The sequence below is a fragment of the Perognathus longimembris genome, chromosome 1, assembly GCF_023159225.1.
Source record: "Perognathus longimembris pacificus isolate PPM17 chromosome 1, ASM2315922v1, whole genome shotgun sequence".
Taxonomy (NCBI): domain Eukaryota; kingdom Metazoa; phylum Chordata; class Mammalia; order Rodentia; family Heteromyidae; genus Perognathus; species Perognathus longimembris.
In genome coordinates, this window is record NC_063161.1 from 154196147 (window position 1) to 154217201 (window position 21055).

General features: G+C 44.3%; 1 protein-coding gene and 1 long non-coding RNA gene across 4 annotated transcripts in view; one reads left to right on the forward strand and one right to left on the reverse strand.

Moving 5' to 3' along the window:
• Positions 1-20752, reverse strand: part of Scai (suppressor of cancer cell invasion) — a 113136-nt gene extending 92384 nt beyond the window's left edge. Inside the window, exons 1-2 of one of the 3 annotated variants that reach the window (XM_048342687.1) lie at positions 20623-20752; positions 19918-19962 (exon numbers count right to left, since the gene is read on the reverse strand). In XM_048342687.1, coding sequence (XP_048198644.1) covers positions 19918-19962; positions 20623-20675 — 98 coding nt within the window. In that variant the 5' untranslated portion in view covers positions 20676-20752. The remainder of the gene's footprint in view (positions 1-19917; positions 19963-20622) is intronic. The other 2 variants (XM_048342697.1, XM_048342706.1) reach the window with 2 other exon arrangements.
• On the forward strand, positions 1226-2397 carry LOC125349026. The gene is made up of 2 exons (XR_007210438.1): positions 1226-1387; positions 2314-2397. It is a non-coding gene; the product is annotated as an uncharacterized LOC125349026 (long non-coding RNA).
• Positions 20753-21055: the final 303 nt, after the last annotated feature.

A 21055-nucleotide genomic window follows, 5' to 3' on the forward strand; every position in this document is an offset into this window, starting at 1 on the left:
GTAAATGGCCTACTAGTAATTATCTTCACAGCCAAGAGGAGAAGAGGATGAGAAGGCACTTCCCAGGATCAAAGAATAATGAGTGATTTCCCACTAAAAATTAAACAGATTGAGTTGGAAGAGACTTATTTTGTGGGGTAGGCAGTAGTGAAACTTCAAATCAGGGCTGTATGCTTCCTAGATAGGCACTCCAGGACTTGAGCCATTCCCCCCAGATCCTTCTGTTTTGGTTCTCTTCTCACTCCTACTCCATAAACCAAGGCTTGAACTCATGGCCTTTGTTCTGCTGTTTGGCTTTTCTGCTGAAGGCTGGTGCTCTGCCACTTTGAGAAACACTTCCAATTCCAGCTTTTTTTGTGGTTAGAACTAAGCATCTCACAGACTTTTCTGCATGAGCAGGCTTTGAACCATGGTCCTCAGATCTTGGACTCCTGGGTAGCTACGATTACAGGAATGAGCCACCAGCACTCAGACGCTTTATTTTTTAAATTTAGTTTGCTTGGTTTTTGCCAGTCCTGGAGCTTGGACTCTGGGCGAGCCCTGTCCCTGGCTTCTTTTTGCTGAAGGCTGGCATTCTACCTCTTGAGCCCACAGAACCACTTCCAGCTTTTTTCTTTTATGTGGTGCTAAAGAATTGAACCCAGGGCTTCATGCATACTAGGCAAGCACTCTACCAGTAAGCCTCATACCCAGCCCCTGAAATAGAGATTTTAAGACCCTAGATGTTCTGCCCACAGATAGCTTGGATCTCAGTCCTCCTACTTAAGCCTCTAGCAAAGCTGGAGTGTGAGTGCCACCGTGGCCAGTTTTTCTGGTTGGTGGTGCTGAGATGCAGTCTTACTTACTTTTGATCTAGACCAGTATCAAATCACAATCCTCTAAATCTCTGTCTTCTGAGCAGCTGGGATTACAGGCATGAGTCACTGAGTCTAGCTGGAAGACTTTTGACACTGTTTAGTCTAGTGTCTTTCCTCTAGCAGCTAATAAAAAACAGATTCTCTCTTCATTTTTTAATGAAAGTTAGGGAAGTCTCTTACTTTCAGTAAATTTCTGAAGTTAATAAATTCTAATCTCTGCTGTTATGAAGGGCGTAAAAATGAAATAGTAAGCCAGGTACTGGTAGCTTATATCTGTCATCCCAACTACTCAGGAGGCTGAGATCTGAGGATCACAGTCTGAAGCCAACCTGGGCAGCAAAGTCTGTGACACTCTTACCTCCAATTAACCACAAAAAATCCCCCAGAAGTGGGGCTATGGCTCTAGTGGTGCTGAACTAGTCTTGAGCAGCAAAAAGGCTCAGGGACAGAACACAGGTCCTGGGTTTAAGCCCAGAATCACCTTTCCCCTAACAAATGAAATAGCATCAAACACTTTCAGGCTTAAGAAGGTAGAGGAACAGGCAACAACAAATGCTGGAGGGGGTGCGGGGAAAGAGGAACCCTTCTCCATTGTTGGTGGGAGTGCAAATTAGTACAACCACTTTGGAGAACAGTATGAAGGTTTCTCAAAAAGCTCAATATAGACCTAACCTATGACCCAGCCATACCACTCCTAGGCATCTACCCGGAACAGCAGGCCCCAAGATATCAAAAAGACACTTGCACTTCCATGTTTATCGCTGCACAATTCACAATAGCCAAAATATGGAAACAACCCAGATGCCCCTCCACAGATGAATGGATCAAAAAAATATGGTACCTGTACACAATGGAATACTACACAGCGATTAGGAACAGTAAAATATTGTTATTCGCAGGGAAATGGTCAGAACTTGAACAAATAATGTTGAGCGAGACAAGCCTAGAACACAGAAAACAAAGGGGCATGATCTCCCTGATATATGACTGTTAAGATGGGGTGACGGAGAGACAGTAGAGACCAGGTCTGTGAAACCAAAAACTGCTTGTCAAATGGTATTTCCCACAGGATTGGGTCAGCAACCCAACATTATGTAACTAAAACCAAACAACTACTCAACACATAAAGGTCAAAAATTGACCTCTCAGTGGAATACAATAGCTCAAAAGCTATGTATGTATGTTCATATAAGACTACTGTCGACATATTGTCTAATGTTGACATTACATTTAAAGCCCTAGGCGAATTTTCTTGGGCGTAGGCCACGTGGCTACTGTATATGTTCTTGGTACATTGTTTATTGTATATATGTCTACCTGACCTAGGGAAAGGAAAGAAAAACAGGGTGTAAGATATCACAAGAAATGTACACACTGCCCTACTATGTAACTGTACCCTTTTTGCACAACACCTTGTCAAAAAAATTTTGTTTAATAATTACAAAAAAAAAAGAAGGTAGAGGAAAAGCTGTGGCACCTGCAACCTGTTTCAAAAAAGAGTTTACGGTGGAGAGAACAACATATTACACAATCTATATTGGAAAAAGGATGAAGCAACCCCTCAGGGCCTGTAGGGAAGAAAAACAGTAACTCAAAGCCTGCCAAAACTCTGGGGGTTTCCCCAGAACATGGGACTCCACGCTCTTTAAACTTGTTCCTCTACAGAGATTCACTTGTAAACCACAGACCTTTTTCCACATTAGAGCTAGTACTGGTTCCAAAGCTGGCTGCTATGGCTCACTGCTGTAATCCCAGCTACTCAGGAGGCTGAGATCTAAGGATCGAGGTTTGAAGCCAGCCAGGGAAGTAAAGTCAATGAGACTCTTATCTGCAATTAATCACCCAAAAGCCAAAGCCAGAAGTAGAGCTGTGGTTCAACTGGTAAAGCACTAACCTTGAGCAAAAAAGCTCAGAGACAGCTCCCAAGCCCTGAGTTCAGGCCCCAGAACCAACACAAAAACCAAAAAGAACTGGTTCCAGATATTGTTTAAACTAGGGGTTCCCAATGTCCTAGAGTAAAAGGATCTCTTTTCTAGAACAAAAAAAATCCTGTGGAGGGCTGGGAATATGGCCTAGTGGTAAAGTGCTTGCCTCGTATACATGAAGCCCAGGGTTGAATTCCTCAGCACCACGTATATAGAAAAAGCCAGAAGTGGCGCTGTGGCTCAAGTGGTAGAGTGCTAGCCTTGAGCAAAAAGAAGCCAGAGACGTTGGTCAGGCCCTGAGTTCAAGCCCCAGAAATGGCCAAAAAAAAAACAACAAAAAAACCCACCCATATGACCATGGTGATTATATTATGTCATTCAGAAAAATCAATAATGACAGAATTCTCTAGAACCTCTACTAACACTATTTGTATTGTGTTAGAGGAGCATTTATATACAATAGTATATACATGAGATACTTGATTTGGAAACACTATGGACCAGTCATGGTGGTACATGCTTATAATCCCAGTACTACTGGGTAGTTGGGGCAGGAGGACGGAAAGCTGAAGACCAACCTGGGCTACATAAGTGAGGTAAGAAAGGAAAGGAAGGAGGGGCAGAAAAGAGGAAGAAAGGGAAGGAAAGAAACAGTGGAATGGAAATTTTTAATGCTAACCTAGGATTTCACCTATTGTTCAGCAATCAATCTCTTTCAACACCAACTCTACATATGTCTTATAAACATTTAACACAGTATTAAAGTTGAGCTGGGAGGCCTGGCAGAGTACCTGCCTAGGAAGTTGCAGGCCCTAAATTCAAACCCCAGTTCTACCAAAATACATTTTTTTTTTTGCCAGTCCGGGCCTTGAACTCAGGGCCTGAGCACTGTTCCTAGCTTCTCTTTGCTCAAGGCTAGCACTCTGCCGCTTGAGCCACAGTGCCAGTTCTGGCTGTTTTCTATATATGTGGTGCTGAGGAATCGAACCCGGGGCTTCATGTATACGAGGCAAGCACTCTTGCCACTAGGCCATATTCCCAGCCCAAAATACTTTTTTTTTTAAAAAAATGCTTAAAGATTAGTTATTTCCCTTTTCTTTTTTTTTTGGCCAGTCCTGGGCCTTGGACTCAGGGCCTTAGCACTGTCCCTGGCTTCTTTTTGCTCAAGGCTAGCACTCTGCCACTTGAGCCACAGCGCCACTTCTGGCCGTTTTCTGTATATGTGGTGCTGGGGAATCAAACCCAGGGCCTCATGTTTATAAGGCAAGCACTCTTGCCACTAGGCCATATCCCCAGCCCCTTCCCTTTTCTTTTTTAACTTATATTGTAACGATGCAAATTAGTTTTAGACAAGGTAGATACAAATTGATGTTTTATTTTAAAAAATGTAAGAATCCTCTTGTGGATGTCAATTTTCATTTATTTATTCATTCACTCATTCGTTCACTGGTACGTGTCCTTAGTAGGAGGTGGTAGAAATATTAAAAAGTGGGGTTGTGAAAGCTCTCTGGGTCACTGGGAACATGCTTCTTGAAAAGCAATGGACATCCCCAGCTATCTCACTTTTCTTTATGCTCCTTGGTGCTCTCACCACACATGCCCACCATGTTGTATTGTCTGGCTCCCAAGCCACAGGACCAGCTGATCATGGGATGAAACCTCCCAAACTGTCAGTCAAAGCAACCTCTTTTCTTTATAAGCTGCTTTTTGCAGGTATTAGTTACAGTGACAGAAAGGTGACTAATGCAAAGGCACATACACTGTCGAGGCCTACAGAATATATGAAGAGAACTGTGGAGACACAAACCCAGTGAAACAAGAATACCAAGAATAGCGTCTAGTCTCAGAATAAAATGCTTCCAAAACAGCAGCCAGGTGTATGAAAATTCATGCACTTCTCCTTTTGCTTAGCTTGTGAAAGTGGCCACTTCAGAGCCACCTGCTAGCAGCGGAAGATCTGACAGGTTGAAGGGCACTTTGGAAAACGTAAGATGAAACAGAAAGTAAGGCTACAAAAGATATCTCAATCAGTATTTGCAAGAGAAACAGAACTCACAGATTTACCAGAAGGAACTCAGTTATGTTATTCAGGGAGAGCAATGACATGGAGGTTGCAAACTGAGAGAGTTGCAAGTTCCTGTCTAAGAGCCCACCAGCTCAAAAACCTAGGTTTTGGTCCAAAGTCAGAAAAAGACCAATGTTAGCTGCTCAAGAGGAGGAATTTGATCTTGCTTAGCTCTTTTGTCTCCTTCAAATCTCCAAATGATTAGATATGGCCCACCCACCTGAAGAAGGGCATTCTACTTTACTCAGTCTACTGATTCAGATATTAATCTCATCCAGCTAAACAATCACACCTAGAATAACATTCGACCAAATATCTAAGCACCCTGTGACCAACTCAAGTTAACACAAAAATTTCACCATCATAGTTTCCTTCACTTTCACAAATGTGCCTTCTTTTACAACTTTTCCCAGACTGCCAAAAAAGAGCTGAAGGCTGGGAATATGGCCTAGTGGAAAAAGTGCTCACTTCGTATACATGAAGCCCTGGGTTCGATTCCTCAGCACCACATATATAGAAAAAGCTGGAAGTGACGCCGTGGCTCAAGTGGTAGAGTGCTAGCCTTGAGCAAAAAGAAGCCAATGACAGTGCTCAGGTCCTGAGTTCAAGCCCCAGGACTGGCAAAAAAAAAAAAAAAAAAAAAAGGAGGTGAAAAGAGTTTAATACCTAGTGACATGGACCAGGCAGAGAAAGCTGACTCTTTCTTGGACAATTATCTTATGGTTCTGCCTTAACAAAGCAAAACATAAGCAAGGCTCTATATGGCAACCTATGGGGCAGGAGAAATAGGGAGAGCTATGACTCAAAAGTGAAGAGCAAGCAAATGCTGCTAGGATAAGCACACATTACTGCCTCAAGTGGGCTGACCTTATGCTTTTAAGCAAGACACTGCATGGTGCTGAACTTGTCTCTCAGTGGTAAAGCTCATAATTATTAGTGTGGACACGACCCTGGGTTGGTCCTGGATGCAACACATGCAAAAACTGCTGATTCGGAACACATACACATTTCATTTTCTTTTCTTCTTCTCTGTCTCTGTTTGTCTCCTCTCACACACACATACACACGCACGCAAACACACACACACACATATTCAGACTTTGCCCATCAGAGACCTATCCAGAATGAGAGAATTAGAGAATGTTTACATGGAGGTTGAGCCCCTTAGGAGCTGTACCCAAGAAAGGATATTCTCTAAGGAAAATCAGCCACTGGGAAGCCAGGACACTGAGTCAAGCTTCTGGCTGGGTCTACAGTCATCAACTAGATCAGGAGGAGTCCCTTCCAAGCTCACTTATGTGAGCTACTCACGTGGCTGCCAACAGGCCGCAGAAAATCTGCATCCAGCTCACTCTTGTGGTTGCTGGCAGGCCTTGCTCTCCCACCACATGGCCCTCCCCATGAGACTGCCAGGTTCTCTTTGCAGAGCTGCTTAACATCATGGCAGATAGCCTGCCCCAGAGCCACTGAAGAAGTAGGCAGAGACAGACACAGACAGAGAGACAGACAGACAGACACACACACACACACACACAGAATATGAACAAGAACACACAAAACAGAAGCCAACGTGTTTTTACCTAAACTGGGAGGAGACCTCTGTAGTCCCAGGTACTTGGGAAGCTGAGGCAGGAAGATTACATGAGCCCAGGCATTCAAGACCAGCAGGGGAAACACAGCAAGACCCAATCTCAGAAAAGAAACAGCAATAGCCAAGTACGTTAGTAAGATACTGGTGGAAGTTGTATTGTTACTGTATTCCTCAGCTCCCAAGAGGGAATTCAATTGCTCCCTCCGGGGAGATTTATGTTTGCTTCCTGAAAAATGTGAACTCCTTGAGGAGATTTCGCTCAGGGATGAGTAGAAGGATGAGCACCTTTGAGGGAAGAAAGAAGAACAAAAGGACTATATTCTTAGGAGACAATCACAAAGGCTCAATAGCTATGTGCGTATGATCATACAAAATAATGCTTATCAAAATGAATTCCAGGGCTGGAAATGTGTCTTAGCAGTAGAGTGTTTGCCTCATATGCATGAAGCACTGGGGTTCAATACCTCAGAACCACATAAACAGAAAAGGCTGGAAGTGGCACTGTGGCTCAAGTGGAAGAGTGCTAGCCTTGAGCAAAAGGAAGCCAGGAACAGTGCTCAGGCCCTGAGTTCAAGTCCCAAGAATGGCAAGAAAAAAAAAATCCAAGAAATGGAAATGAGGGCTGGGGATATGGCCTAGTGGCAAGAGTGCTTGCCTCATATACATGAGGCCTTGGGTTCAATTCCCCCGCACCACATATACAGAAAACGGCCAGAAGTGGCGCTGTGGCTCAAGTGGCAGAGTGCTAGTCTTGAGCAAAAAGAAGCCAGGGACAGTGCTCAGGCCCTGAGTCCAAGCCCCAGGACTGGCCAAAAAAAAAAAAACAACGAAATGGAAATGAGGTTTTTTTATTATTCAGCTTTTTTCTCCTTTGTTACTATTTTTTTATTTCTGTACCTTTTGTCTTGTATGCAAGTTTATCTGTTTGGGGGAAGGGTGAGGGGGAGCACAGACATGGGGGGACCAAAGGTGAACAAATGCAGCAGTGATACTTACTAGACACTATGTTGCAAATGAACTCTACAACTTGTGGAGGAAGGGGGTAGGGAAGAAGATTGGGAGAAAATGAGGGAAGAGGTGACACTGTTCAAAAAGAAATGTACTCATCACCTGATTTATGTAACTGTAACCTTTGCACATCAACTTTATAATAAGAAAAATTTTAAAAAGGAGTGATTTATCTGAGATGAGAAAGGAATTCCTCAGTGACCCACAAAAAAGAAGGGGTCCAAAGCCTCACTTCCTAGCAGTGCTCCAATGAATGGCAAGTTCAGAGGCATATGAGCACATGTTGTACCCAAAAAAACTAAAATCCAGATGCCAGAATCCTCATGCCAGAACCCCACAGGATTCTTGTGCCTAAGGTTGGCCACAATCATTAATTCAAGGACTCATATGTTATTCAACTTTCCAACACTGTGACATAATATCTGAGATATCAACTTAAAAGGAGGGAAACTTTACTTTGGTTCTGGAGGATTTAGTTCATGGGTGCTTGGTTGGCCCTGTGGCTTTGGGCTGTGATAGGACACTCATGGCAAGAGTGCAGCAGAGGCCTGTTCATTTCCTGGCAGGTGGTGGGAAGCAAAGAAAAGAGACTAGAAGGGCCCAGATCCCAATATCCTCTTTAAGGGCTCCCTCCTCCTACCACAATTACGGGACTTCTTTCTACCAGGATCCCAGCCCCTATAGCTTCTACCACCTCCAGATTGGGGATCTATAGCCTTCAGCAAGGGCTTTCAGCAATGCATGGAGCTCTTACCACTTGAGCCAAACATCCACTTTCTGCTTCTTGCTCATTAGTTAGAGATAGGAGTCTCTTTCAGAACTGTCTGCCTAGGCTGACTTGGAACCGCCATCCTCATATCTCAGCCTCCTGAGTAGGTAGGATAACAGGCATGAGCCGCCAATGCCTGGCAGAAAAAAATTTTTTTAATGTTTAGCCTATTGTGGAAATCTAACATTTTAGAGATATTTGGTGATTCAGGAAACACTGTTAATTTTTTTTTTTTTTTTTTTTTTTTTTTGGCCAGTCCTGGGCCTTGGACTCAGGGCCTGAGCACTGTCCGTGGCTTCCTTTTGCTCAAGGCTAGCACTCTGCCACTTGAACCACAGCGCCACTTCTGGCCGTTTTCTGTATATGTGGTGCTGGGGAATTGAACCCAGGGCCTCATGCATACGAGACAAGCTCTCTTGCCACTAGGCCATATCCCCAGCCCAACACTGTTAATTTTTAAGTTACTATGAGTGGTACTGTGGTTATGAGTTCTAAGAGTGGCAATCATACTGGAATACTGCGGATGAGTGGTGTGTACAGCCTGTTTCTGGAACAGCAGGAGACATACAACTGAGACAGGATTAACCTGGGTGATGAACAATTCAAGTTCACTCAGTAGTAAGCTGTTTCTAAAATTTTCCATATTAAAAATACACATCAATACTTAAACATGGAAGTGGAGTCTCAGAGGTGAGTCTGCCTGACCTTCTGCCTATTGCCCCCTCCAGAGAACCCTTCAATGAGTTCCATGGAACCTTGGGTTCTTTTTGAACACCCTTGAAAACCACTGCTTGATGCTTCTAGGTTTTCTTCTCAAATACTGATATGGAAATGCTGCCTATTTTGAGCATACTCCTTTGGCCCCTGAAGAATCTGGAATGATCCTCATGCCACATGCAACAGACAGCTCTCGCGAAGCCACAGCTCTGCTGTGGGGATGCTGTTGAGGGACGCGCCCTCACAAAGAAGTTCTGGAACTGAAAGCCACTCTTCTACTTCACAGGGTAACTACCTGCCCAATCTCAACTTCTCCCAAGAGTACTGAGATCTACCTCCTTGGGATAAGTGCTCCCCACCTGGTCCTGAGTTCAAAGATGAATACTGCTACAGACAAAGGAAAAACTCCCATGAACACGAAGCCCTTTGGTCCAGTTCCATACCTGGGTAACACAGTTGTCTGTGGCTCTGCATTTCACTCCACGTCTTGCTAGGTTATGTTAATACTTTTCATGACTTGGTAGCCAGGTGTTTACTGACACCTTTTAATACCTTTCCTCAGCAACAGACCCTTACTTCTACTTGCCTGCTTAGAGTTGATTCACTGACACATTTTACCTTTGACATACCCAAATTAAACTCATGCTCATAATCTCTCCATCCTGCTTTTGCTCTGTACCTGCTGTCTCAATTAAAATAATTTCATCTAACCTATTAGTGGAGCAAAAGTTCCTCAAGATACTGTGGAGAAAACTAAAAGACAAATTAAAAATATACCTGGCCGAGTGCTAGTGGCTCACACCTGCAATCCTACTCAGGAGGCTAAGATCTGAGGATTGTGGTTCAAAGCCAGCCTGGGCAGGAAAGGCCAGGAGACTCTTATCTCCAATAAGCCACCAGAAAACTGGAAGTGTGGCTCAAAGTGGGAGAGGGCTAGCATTGAGTAAGAGTTCAGGGATAGTGCCCAAGAGCAGTGTTCACGCCCCACGACCAACAACAGCAAAAAGTGTTCCCTGAACACAAAGATGCCTGACACAAATTATATGAGTGGAAATTCCATTATGCAGCAACAGAATGACAACAGTGGTGAAAGCTTCAAAGAATTAGATGTGTTTCAAAACTTATCAGTTGTACAGTTTAAATATGTGGAACTTATGTATATCTGTTAAGACCTCAATAAAGCTGTTTAAAGGGAAAACAATGGGCCTGGTGCCCACTGTGACTCATGCCTGTGGTCCCAGCTACACGAGAGGCTGAGATCAGGAAGATCACAGTTCCAGGACAACCTGGGCCAAAAAGTCCTTGCAATCCATCTAAACAGAAAAAGCTGGAAATGATGACATTTACCTGTCATCTCAACTATAACGGAAAGCATAAACAGGAGGATAACAGTCTAGGAAAGTTCAGGCAAAAAGTGAGACCCAGGGGCTGGGGATATGGCCTAGTGGCAAGAGTGCTTGCCTCGTATACATGAGGCCCTGGGTTCAATTCCCCAGCACCACATATACAGAAAACGGCCAGAAGTGGCGCTGTGGCTCAAGTGGCACAGTGCTAGCCTTGAGCAAAAAGAAGCCAGGGACAGTGCTCAGGCCCTGAGTCCAAGCCCCAGGACTGGCCAAAAAAAAAAAAAAAAGTGAGACCCAGGGTTGGGAATGTGGCTTAGTGGTAGAGTGCCTGCCTAGCATGCACGAAGCTCTGAGTTTGATTCCTCAATACCACATACACAGAAAAAGCTGGAAGTGGTGCTGTGGCTCAAGTGGTAGAGTGCTAGCTTGGAGCAAAAGAAGCTCAAGGACAGTGCCCACACCCTAAGTTCAAGCCCTAAGACTGGCAAAAAAAAAAAAAAGTGAGACCTTATCTCAAAATAACCAGAGCAAGCTGGACACCACTGGCTGTAATCCTAGCTACTTGGGAGGCTGATATCTGAGAATCAAAGTTCAAAGCCAATGCAGGATGACTAGAGGTGCGACTCAAGTGGTAGAGTGCCAGCCATGAGCAGAAAAAAAATTGAATGAGAGCACGAAGCTCTGAACTGAAGCTTTTTTATAGGAAAACAAACAAAAATAAGAGCTAAAAGGGCTAGAGTGATGACTCAAATAACATAACATCTGCCTAGCAAGAAGTCTTGAATTCAAACCCCAGTATCACCAACAAGAAAAAAGAATAAGACTGGGCTGGGAACATAGCCTAGTGGCAAGAGTGTTTGACTTGTATACATGAAGCCCTGGGTTCAATTCCCCAGCACCACATATATAGAAAATGGCCAGAAGTGGCACTGTGGCTCAAGTGACAGAGTGCTAGCCTTGAGCAAAAAGAAGCTAGGGACAGTGCTCAGGCCCTGAGTCTGAGGCCCAGGACTGGCAAAAAAAAAAAAAAAAAAAAAAGAATAAGACCACCAAGCATTGGTAATGGTAGTGACTCTCTTCCACAGTACTAGTAGAATATAACTTTGGAAATTAGTTTGATAATCAGTTAGCCAGGCATGGTTAGGGAGACTAAGGAACAAGATGGTGAGTCAGCTTGAGTTTATCATAGACTGCCTCAAGTAAGAAGCTAGACACAAGAAAAATGAGGGAGGAGGTAACAAGTTGGACAAGAAATGTACTCACTACCTTATGCATATAACTGTAACCCCTCTGTATATCACTTTGACAATAAAAATTAAAGTTTTTTAAAAAGGGAGCTAGACACAAAAGATTACTGCAGAATTCCATGAGTCTACTCATAAGAAATCCAAGTAAAGGTAAACCCTAAAGTGACACCAAAAAAGATGAGTGGTCCCCAGAGTCCTGCTGTAAGAAAGCAGGAGCGAATATAGGGTGCAGATGGCAGCAATGGCAACACTAGATATCTTAATGGCAACACTAGATATCGTAATGGCAGTAGGTGGTCATACAGCTACGCACGTTTAATTTATCAAACCCACCAAACTAGGGTTAAAATGGAAAAACTGCATTGTATGTAAATAATACCACCATGAAGGTGATTTTTAAAAGGACTGGAAAGGCAAAAAAAAAAAACAAAAAACAAAAAACAAAACACAAAACATTTAATCTAGTGATAGTCATAGCTATCATAAGTCCCTCCTTACTTTACTTCAACAAATTACACAATGCACTTTACATGATTTTGTTTTCAAAAGAGTAAGTCTTGAGGGGCGGGAATGTGGCTTAGTGGTAGAGTGCTTGCCTAGTATGCATAAAGTCCTGGGTTCAATGCCTCAGTACCAGACACAGAGAAAAAGCCAGAAGTGGAGCTATGGCTCAACTGGTACAGTGCTAGCCTTGAGTAAAAGAAGCTCAGGGACAGCCTCCAGGCCCTGAGTTCAAGGTCCAGGACTGGGGGGGGGAGGGGGAGAGTGAGTCTTGATAGGTAGCCCAGGCAAGTCCCAAATTTACAATCCTCCCATCTAAGCCTCTCACATACCTGGTATTAGAGGTGTGTACTACCCATCCAAGAGTAAGTACCTACTATATATGGGTGCCCAAAGGGCTAACTTGGGCAAAATGTCTCCAGTTTGTCAAATGACCCTTCAGAGTTGCTGTGTTTGCTTTCCATCACAAAATGCCTGAGATAATTAACTTTGAACAAAGTCCCTGGTTTAGCCTGGTGGCTTTGTAGCCCAGGCCTGTGGTGTGTCAACCAGTCCCAGCAGGGAGCCAAGGAAAGCTGCTCACCTTGCAGCAGCCAGGAAGCAAAGGCAAACAGAAAGGGAAAGGGTCTGGGGTCAAGGAACGCACTCCCTTCACCTAGGGCCTACCTCCTAACTTCTACTATCTCCCAAGAGCACATTCAATAAAGAACCCATCAGGATTAACTAAGGTCAGAGCCGTGCTTCCAAGCCCTATCTCGAAACACTGCAACCAAACCTTCACAATATAAGCCGTAGGAGGGCATTTTAGATCCAAAGAAAAACAGCCAACGCTCAGTCCAACAATACAGCCCAAGCTCTTCCAAACACCTTGCTTTACATACCTGGCACCCCAGATTCAGGTGCTAAATTCAGCTTACTGGAGAATTCCGGCATTATCATCAGTCTACATCCAAGCCCAGCCATCATTTCAAGTCACATGATTGCTAAGATCAACCTTCGGAGCCTTAGGGCCTAAATGAGTGCCTGTAGAAACTGCAACACTACCAAGGCTCAAAATTACTATAAACGCTTCAAATACACTACTATGAAGTCTTAACACAGGGTCTGGTATTTCAGGTTCTGTCCTACCCTGTACCATGAATTTTCCTGGCCTATATCCCACTCATGTCTGTATCCCCACATCCCAGAAGTAGAAACTACTAATATATTTCTTCAATCTCTTTACTTCAAATACACAAAGACAAGGCCAGGCGTCAGTGTCTCAGGTCTATAATCTTGGCTGCTTCGGAGGCTGAGATCTGGGGATCTTGGGTCAAGGCTGGCCCAGGCAGGTAAAGCCATAAGACTCTTATCTCCAATTAACCAGCCAAAAGCTGGAAGTGGAAATGTGGTTTAAGTAGTAGAACACTAGCCTTGAGCACAAAAGCTCAGAGGCAGTGCCCAGGCCCTGAGATCAAGCCCCAGAACCAGTACAATGCTTTCCCCATCCCCCTGCAAAAAAACGAAACAAAACAAAACAAAAAAACCATAAAGACAATATTTTCTAAAAACCCAAAATATACAGACCAGATTTTTATAAGTATTATTTTGCCTCTGTTTTTGCTTTTGGTGCTGGAGATTGAACCTAGGCCTAGCACATCAGATAAACTTTAATCAATGTGAATTCTATCCAAGCAAATGGGTCTTTTTTCCAAATAAGACCTCAAAAAAATTCTCTTAACTTATAATCCAAACATTACCAACAGACACACTGAACTCTTCAGAAGTTTCCAAAACCACAGGGATCAACTTTCAGGATCTTAATTCTCCTTTCAATCTAGTAGTCTACCAGAGGCTTTCAAGTAGTATCACATTATTTTGAGCTACCAAGGCCCCAGATCCTGCCCACTTCTCTGGCCACCAATTCATGTTTTGTCTCACTAGTTTTACTGAGCCATCCTCAGTACCTATTAAAGGAGAATACAGTATGTGTTTTCACTAAGTACAAAACAGTCTTAGGTACAAAGATGAACAAAGAAATAAAAGTTTCAAACAGATACTAAAAGTAGAACATGAGGCTCACTAAGAGTAGAGCCTGAAGCTCGCTGGAGCCTGCTCACTGGTAATACTGGACTGAGAAGTACTCACTCCAAGAAGCAATCTCTAAAAGCTCACTACTACAGGCCAGGGGTATAGCTCTGTGGCACGGTGCTCAGCTAACATGCTCAACGTCCTGGATTTGATCTGCAGAATGGCAAACACAAAATAAAACACCACCACCACCACCACCAACAACAACAACAACAACAAAACAAACAAACTCCTGAGGCAGATTGTGAGGTCAAGACCAGCTTGGGTTCCATAGCAAGATGGTATTCAAAACAAACAAACAAAAAGCATCTCATTTCTCGGTCATTGGGATTTCATACACACAAACAAAACGTGTCTCTAGTGTGCTGACTAGTGAGAGAAATGTGTCTCTATTCTGACAGGGGTGGGGGGAAAGCTATGCACTTGTCTCAAACAACATTTTTTAAATTTATTTATTTTTATTTCAGTTGTGGGGTTTGAACTCCAGGCCTGAGCACTGTCCGAGTCTTTTTGTGCTCAAGGCTAGCGTTCTACCACTTGAGCCACAGTGCCACTTCTGGTTTTTGTGGTTAACTGGAGATAAGAGTCTCAAGGAGACTTTTCTGCCCGGGCTGGTTTCAAACTGTGACCCTCAGGATCTCAGCCTCGGACTGGGAATATGGCCTAGTGGTAGAGTGCTTGCCTCATATACATGAAGCCCTGAGTTCGATTCCCCAGCACCACATATATAGAAAACGGCCAGAAGTGGCACTGTGGCTCAAGTGGTAGAGTACTAGCCTTGAGCAAAAAGAAGCCAGGGACAGTGCTCAGGCCCTGAGTTCAAGGCCGAGGACTGGCAAAAAAAAAATCTCAGCCTCCTGAGTAGCTAGGATTACAGGCGTGAGCCATGGGCACCCTGTGACACATTTTACTTTATTGTTACTCTGAGGCAGGTATGGACGCTACCTTCTGTAACCACACAGTATTTTCTGGTTTGTGTAGAACTTTTGTATTGGTTTAATTTTATTCTTTGTAATTTCTTCTTTGCCTTAATCTCTTTATTTAACAATCTTCTAAGTTACATATTTTGAAAAGGTAGGAAATAATGGGTATTTGATGGGTGGGGCTTTTGTTTCTTTTTAATTAAATTTTATTGACAAGGTTATGTACGGAAGGGGTACAGTTACATAATAAGGTAGTGAGTATATTTCTTGTCTTATTTGTTACACCCTCCCTCATTTTTCTTTTCCTTCCCTAGTTCAGGTAGGCATATATACAATATCCAGTGTACCAAAATCATATACAGTGACCAGAGGGGGTATGCCAAAGGAAATTCACCTAGTACATTAAACATAACAACAACAATAAAATACTCCTGTTTGGTTTTTTTAGATGAGTCTAGACTTTAAACTTGTAATTCTCCTGCCTTAGCCTTTACTGTTTCAGCAGTTATCGAGGTTTAAACCCAGGGCCTGGTACTTACTTGGCTTGCTTGGGTGGCTCTCTACATCCTGAGCCACATCTCAAGCCCAGCCTGGTTGTTGTTTTGTTTTGGTGCCAGTACTGGGGCTTGAACTCAGAGTGTGGGTGCTGTCTCTTAGCTTTTTCTGCTCAAAGATGGTACTCTACCACTTTAACTTCAGCTCTACCTCCTCAAGTCTAGCTTTTTGCTAGTTATTTTGGAGATATAGTCTCATGGACTTTTCTGCCTGGACTGGCTTCAAGCCTTGATCCTCTAGACCTCAGCTTCCTGAATAGCTAGTACTACACATGTGTACCACTGGGCATTTAACTGTTGTTTTTCAACTAAAATGTAGTGCGCACAGAAATTTCTATGGGCCAGGCATTGTCCTACGCACTTCACAATCCTAGAAGGATTTGGCTATTGTTATTTGTATTTTACAGATGATGAACCTGATGCTCTGAAAGATTTTTTTTTTTCATATTTGCTTTGTGGTGCTAGGGATCAAATCCAAGGCCTCAAGTGTGTCAGGTATACCAACATAGGGAAAAAAGGAATCTGCAGATGACTACACAGAATTGCTCTGTAGTACATGACATGTGGAATGTATCCAAAAGTATGTACAGAATGAATACACTTCATTATTCTACTAGTGGGCCACATCCTCAGCCCTAAGAAAGATTTACTGCATTGGACAGAGGTGAATGCAAATTCAGCTGAAACTATCAGACATATGTGTATACACAAACTATCACAGAAGTGAATGAGGAAGAAGAACAAGTGGAGAGTGAGTAAAACCCTCATTGAGAATGTGATGTGTAACCTCAGTTTTCAAAGCCAAGAGAATCCAGGTGTAGGTAGCTCACACCTGAAATCCTAGCTACTCAGGAAGCTGAGATGTGAAGATCATGGCTCAAAACCATCCTGGGCAGAAAAGTCCATGAAACTCTTACCTCCAATTAACCACCAAAAAGTCAGATGTGGAACTGTGGCTCAAATAGTAGAACTCTAGCCTTGAGGAAAAAAAAAAAAAGCTAAGGGACAGTGTGAAGCCCTGAATTCAAACCTCAGTACCAACATCACATAAACACACATATAGCAAAGAGAAATCATGTACAAAAATCTAAGGCAGAGGGGGCATGAATTCTGAAACTGGCAAACCGAACCCAGTTACAATCAGCAACACTTTCACCTTGAAGCATTCATCAGAAAGCTAAATCACTTAAAATCAGATATTTAGAATTTTCATAACTGAGGACTTATATGGCCACAGTTCTACATTGTGGCTAGAAACACAAGTGGAAGTGAAAAGTCAGTCCTTTAGAATTAGACCAAAAAGCCTGAATTATGTTCAACAGCAACAGAAGCGCACAAGGTCCCTAAGCATGAGAATGACAAGATCAACTGCTCAGTGGTGAATAAATTACAGACTGGTGGTATGTAACCAGTCAGGAGGCTACTCTAAGAGCCTTGCAGTTGGGGAATGAAAGTAAATCAGGATTGTCCAAAAGAAATACAATATAAACCACATATGTAATTTAAAATTTCGAGTGGCTGGACATGACAGAAAGAAAACAGTGAAAATAATTTTAGTGACATTAAATTTTATTTAATCTAATATGCTTAAAATGTTATTCTGCTATGTAGTCTTTAAAACTTGGAGTGAGGCCTTAAGTAGGTAACTGTAACCTCTCTGTATATCATCTTGATAAGAAAATTTTATATGTAACAAAAAAGAAAGAAAAAAAAACCTGGAGTGAGAAATTTTACATTCACATTTTCATACTAACTTGAAATTTAGTGTTAATCCTGGTCTCATTTTAATCACTAAATTTTCACTGAAAACATTTGATATATACACCATAAGTTTTACACATGAACGAATAGATTCGGAGCTGGGAATATGGCCGAGGAGCAAGAGTGCTTGCCTCATATACATGAAGCTCTGGGTTCGATTCAACAGCACCACATATATAGAAAATGGCCAGAAGTGGGGCTGTGGCTCAAGTGGCAGAGTGCTAGCCTTGAGCAAAGAGAAGCCAGGGACAGTGCTCAGGCCCCTGAGTCCAAGACCCAGGAATGGAGAAAAAAAAAAAAAAAAAAAGAATAGATTCACATATTCAAGGACACTCAAGACATATTTAAACATTTTCCAGGAAGTGATTGGCTTGTAAATTTAAATATTCAGGTCTGGGACCAGTGGCTCATGCCTATGCTCAGGAGTCTGAAATCTGGAGGATCATGATTCAAAGACTTTGCAAAAGTCAAGAGACTCCTTCTCCAATTAACCAGCAAAACCCCAGACGAGAGGTGAGGCTCAAATGATAGAGCACCAGCTATGAGCAAGAAAGCTCAACAAACATGAGAAACCCTGAGTTCAAGCCATGGTGCTGAAACACGCACACACACACACACACACACACACACGCCAGGTATCTAGTAAACCCTGAGGTCAAGCCATGGTGCTGAAGCACACACACGTGCGCTCCAGGCAGCTAGTAACTTCCTTCTGTAATCCAAGCTACTCAGGAGCCTGAGGTCAGAAAAGCATAGCTAGTCCAGGCAGAAAAGTCTGCAAGACTTTATCTCCAAAACAACCAGGAAAAATCTAATCTGGAGGCATGGCTCAAGTGGTAGAGCATCAGCCAAGCAAGCAAGCTGAGCAAACACAAATCACTGAGTTCAAGCCCCAACACTAGGGGGAAAAATCAGTTCCTCAGACATCCTAGTCATATTTTGAGTTTCCAGAAGCTGCAAATGACTACCATATTAAACATTACAGGGGCTGGGAATATGGCCTAGTAACAAGAGTGCTTGCCTCATATACATGAAGCCCTGGGTTCAATTCCTCAGCACCACATATACAAAAAAGGCCAAAAGTAGAGCTGTGGCTCAAGTGGCAGAGTGCTAGCCTTGAGCAAAACGAAGCCAGGGACAGTGCTCAGGCCCTGAGTCCAAGCCCCAGGACTGGCAAAAAAACAAAAAACTCCTAGGTCTAAACATTATAGGCCTTCAGACTGACAAAGGTACTGTGGCTTTTGACACTTCTATATCTATCTACCTAACGTTCAGGACTTGTATTTCCAGAAATAATCTATCAGACTAATCTATTAAGCTAATGTTAACATCTGTAAAAAGCAAATCTTCAAATGATACACGGAATTCCTTCATAGTTTACACCACATAGCACCATCCTTAAACATATTTCTAGGAAGAATACTCTTCACTATTAAAGGAATAATTCACTTATTTGTGATTTACTTAAGCCTTTTGTTAGTATTTTCCTGAGGTTCAAATATTTTACTGTATTAGATTCTATGTTTAATGAACAAAGAGAAAGAAATAAAAATTTTCTTTTTGGTGATGTATTGAGGTTTGGACTCAGGCTTTATACTTGCTAGGTAGGTCCTCTATCACATAAGCCCAAGCCCCTTGTCTTTTTGTGTAAATTATTTTTCAGGCTGGGCCTTGAGATTTTTAAACCACCTGAACCACCATCGTCCTGTAGAGCTGAGAGGACAGGCACACCCCACACCCAGCTTTTTTTGTTTCCTGGTCTCACCAACATTTTTTGCCTGGGATGGCCTCCAACTGTGATCCTGATCTCTACCTCCCTAATACCTGAGATTACAGGTGAGAAGTTTTTATTTTCAATTGTGTATTTGTTAGAGGTACAGAGTATAATGATTAAGAGTCTAAGTTCTGGAGTCAGGCTGCTTGGATTCAAATCCTGGTTCTATCATGTGATCTTGGGCAAATACTTAACCACTCTCAGACTCAATTTCCTCTTTTGTAAAAATCGTCCTGTCCTGTTTTGTCTTAAGAATTACAGAAGGGCCAGCGAGGCCTTTGGCCTAGTGTTAGACGGATTGCCTACCATGCAAGAAGCCCTGAGGTTCAATTCCTTGGTACTACATACGCAGAAAAAGCCAGAAGTGGCACCATGGATCAAGTGAGGTGTGCTAGCATTGAGCAAAAAGAGCTCAAGGACAGTGCCCAGGCCCTGAGTTCAAGCCCTAGGACTGGCAAAAAAAAAGATTACAAGAAATATAAAGCTCCTGTACCTAGAACTTGGCATATAGTAGCTGTTCAATAAGTGTTCATTTTTCCAAGATGGTACAGAAGTTGAAATATGACTAAAGTAAACCCCCAGGATTTCTCAATTTGGTTTCCCACATTCTACCAAAAAAAGAACGAGTAGAGGCAGTAATTTGAAGTCCTCAAAAGGAAAATCTTGCACATAGTTTAGTCATTAAAACGAAACAGTAGGTAACTACGAAACTTCATTTACTGACCATGCAGAACTATGCACTTTAGCACAGGAGCAGTAGCGCAAACAGGAAAACAAAACAAACAAAAAATAGAAGCATTCTGCCTTACCTGCTTTTCCGTTTCCGAGGTGGTTTCTCCACCGTGCCAGTCAGTCTGCACATCAGACAAATAAGATGGTAAATAAAAGTAATACACAAGAGCACGTCCCCGGGGCCTTGCTGTGCCTGTCCAGTACTGAATGTACCACCCTGTGGGGATCACAGGCTCGCCATGCCCAGACCTAACCTGACAAACACCTTAGGCTGCTTCCCTACTTACCCAGATCAAGCGATCCCGGGATTCACTGTTCTCCCAATGCCCCCTCCGTCCAAACCCAGGTCTACCTCCCAGTCCCCCCCGCTCTCCGCTCAGCCCCTCACGTGTCACAGGACAGCTCCCCCAAACCATCCACCTCATTGTCTGCCTCGCCAGCTCCCCCCCCCCCCGCCCGGCCCCCCGGCCCGCGGTCCCCCTTTCCCGTGCCCACCCTCTTCCGACCGCGCACGGCCCACGGAGCCCCGCCCCTCCAGCCCGGACGCCCCCCGCATTCCAGGGCCCGTCGGCGGGACGCGCGCCCTGCCCCGCCCGGCCCAGCGCCCACAGACTCCGCGCGGGCGGCCCCCCTTCACCCCGCATCCGGGGTGCCATCGCCCCCGTCCCCAGGTGTCGCCCAGCCGCTCCGCGCCCCCGCCTTTCGGGTCTCGGCGGCCCCGGCCGCTGCCTCTGGGCCCCGTTTCCCCGCCCATCCCCAGGCCCAGCCTCCACCAGCCCTACCTGGGGGCCAGGCGACTCCGCGGCTGCTGCGGCTGCCGGGCTCCTCTGACCATCCGGCTCCGGCTCCGCCGCGGGAGCTGCTCCGGCGGCCGCGGGGCTCGCTCGGGATGCTGAGGCGGCGGAGGCTGGAGTAGGCGGAGAGGCGGGAGGAGGGCCTCGCGCCTCGGCCAGGCTAGAGGCGGGGCCCGCCCCCTCTACGCCTGTCCTCGGATTCCATTGGCTACAGCCCTAATGTGGCCGAAAGCCTGGCCGCCCATTGGCTGCTCGGGCCGTCACATCCCGCGCTGCCCACCCACAGGTTTGGTTGAGACTGCAGGTGGCGGCAGAGGTGCCTTAGAGACTGCTAGCAGGGCCGGAGGCGTCACGGGCGCCCCCGTGCGCCGGAATGCGAACACTGCGGTGCCGGCGCCGACGCCGGCGCCAGACACCTGCC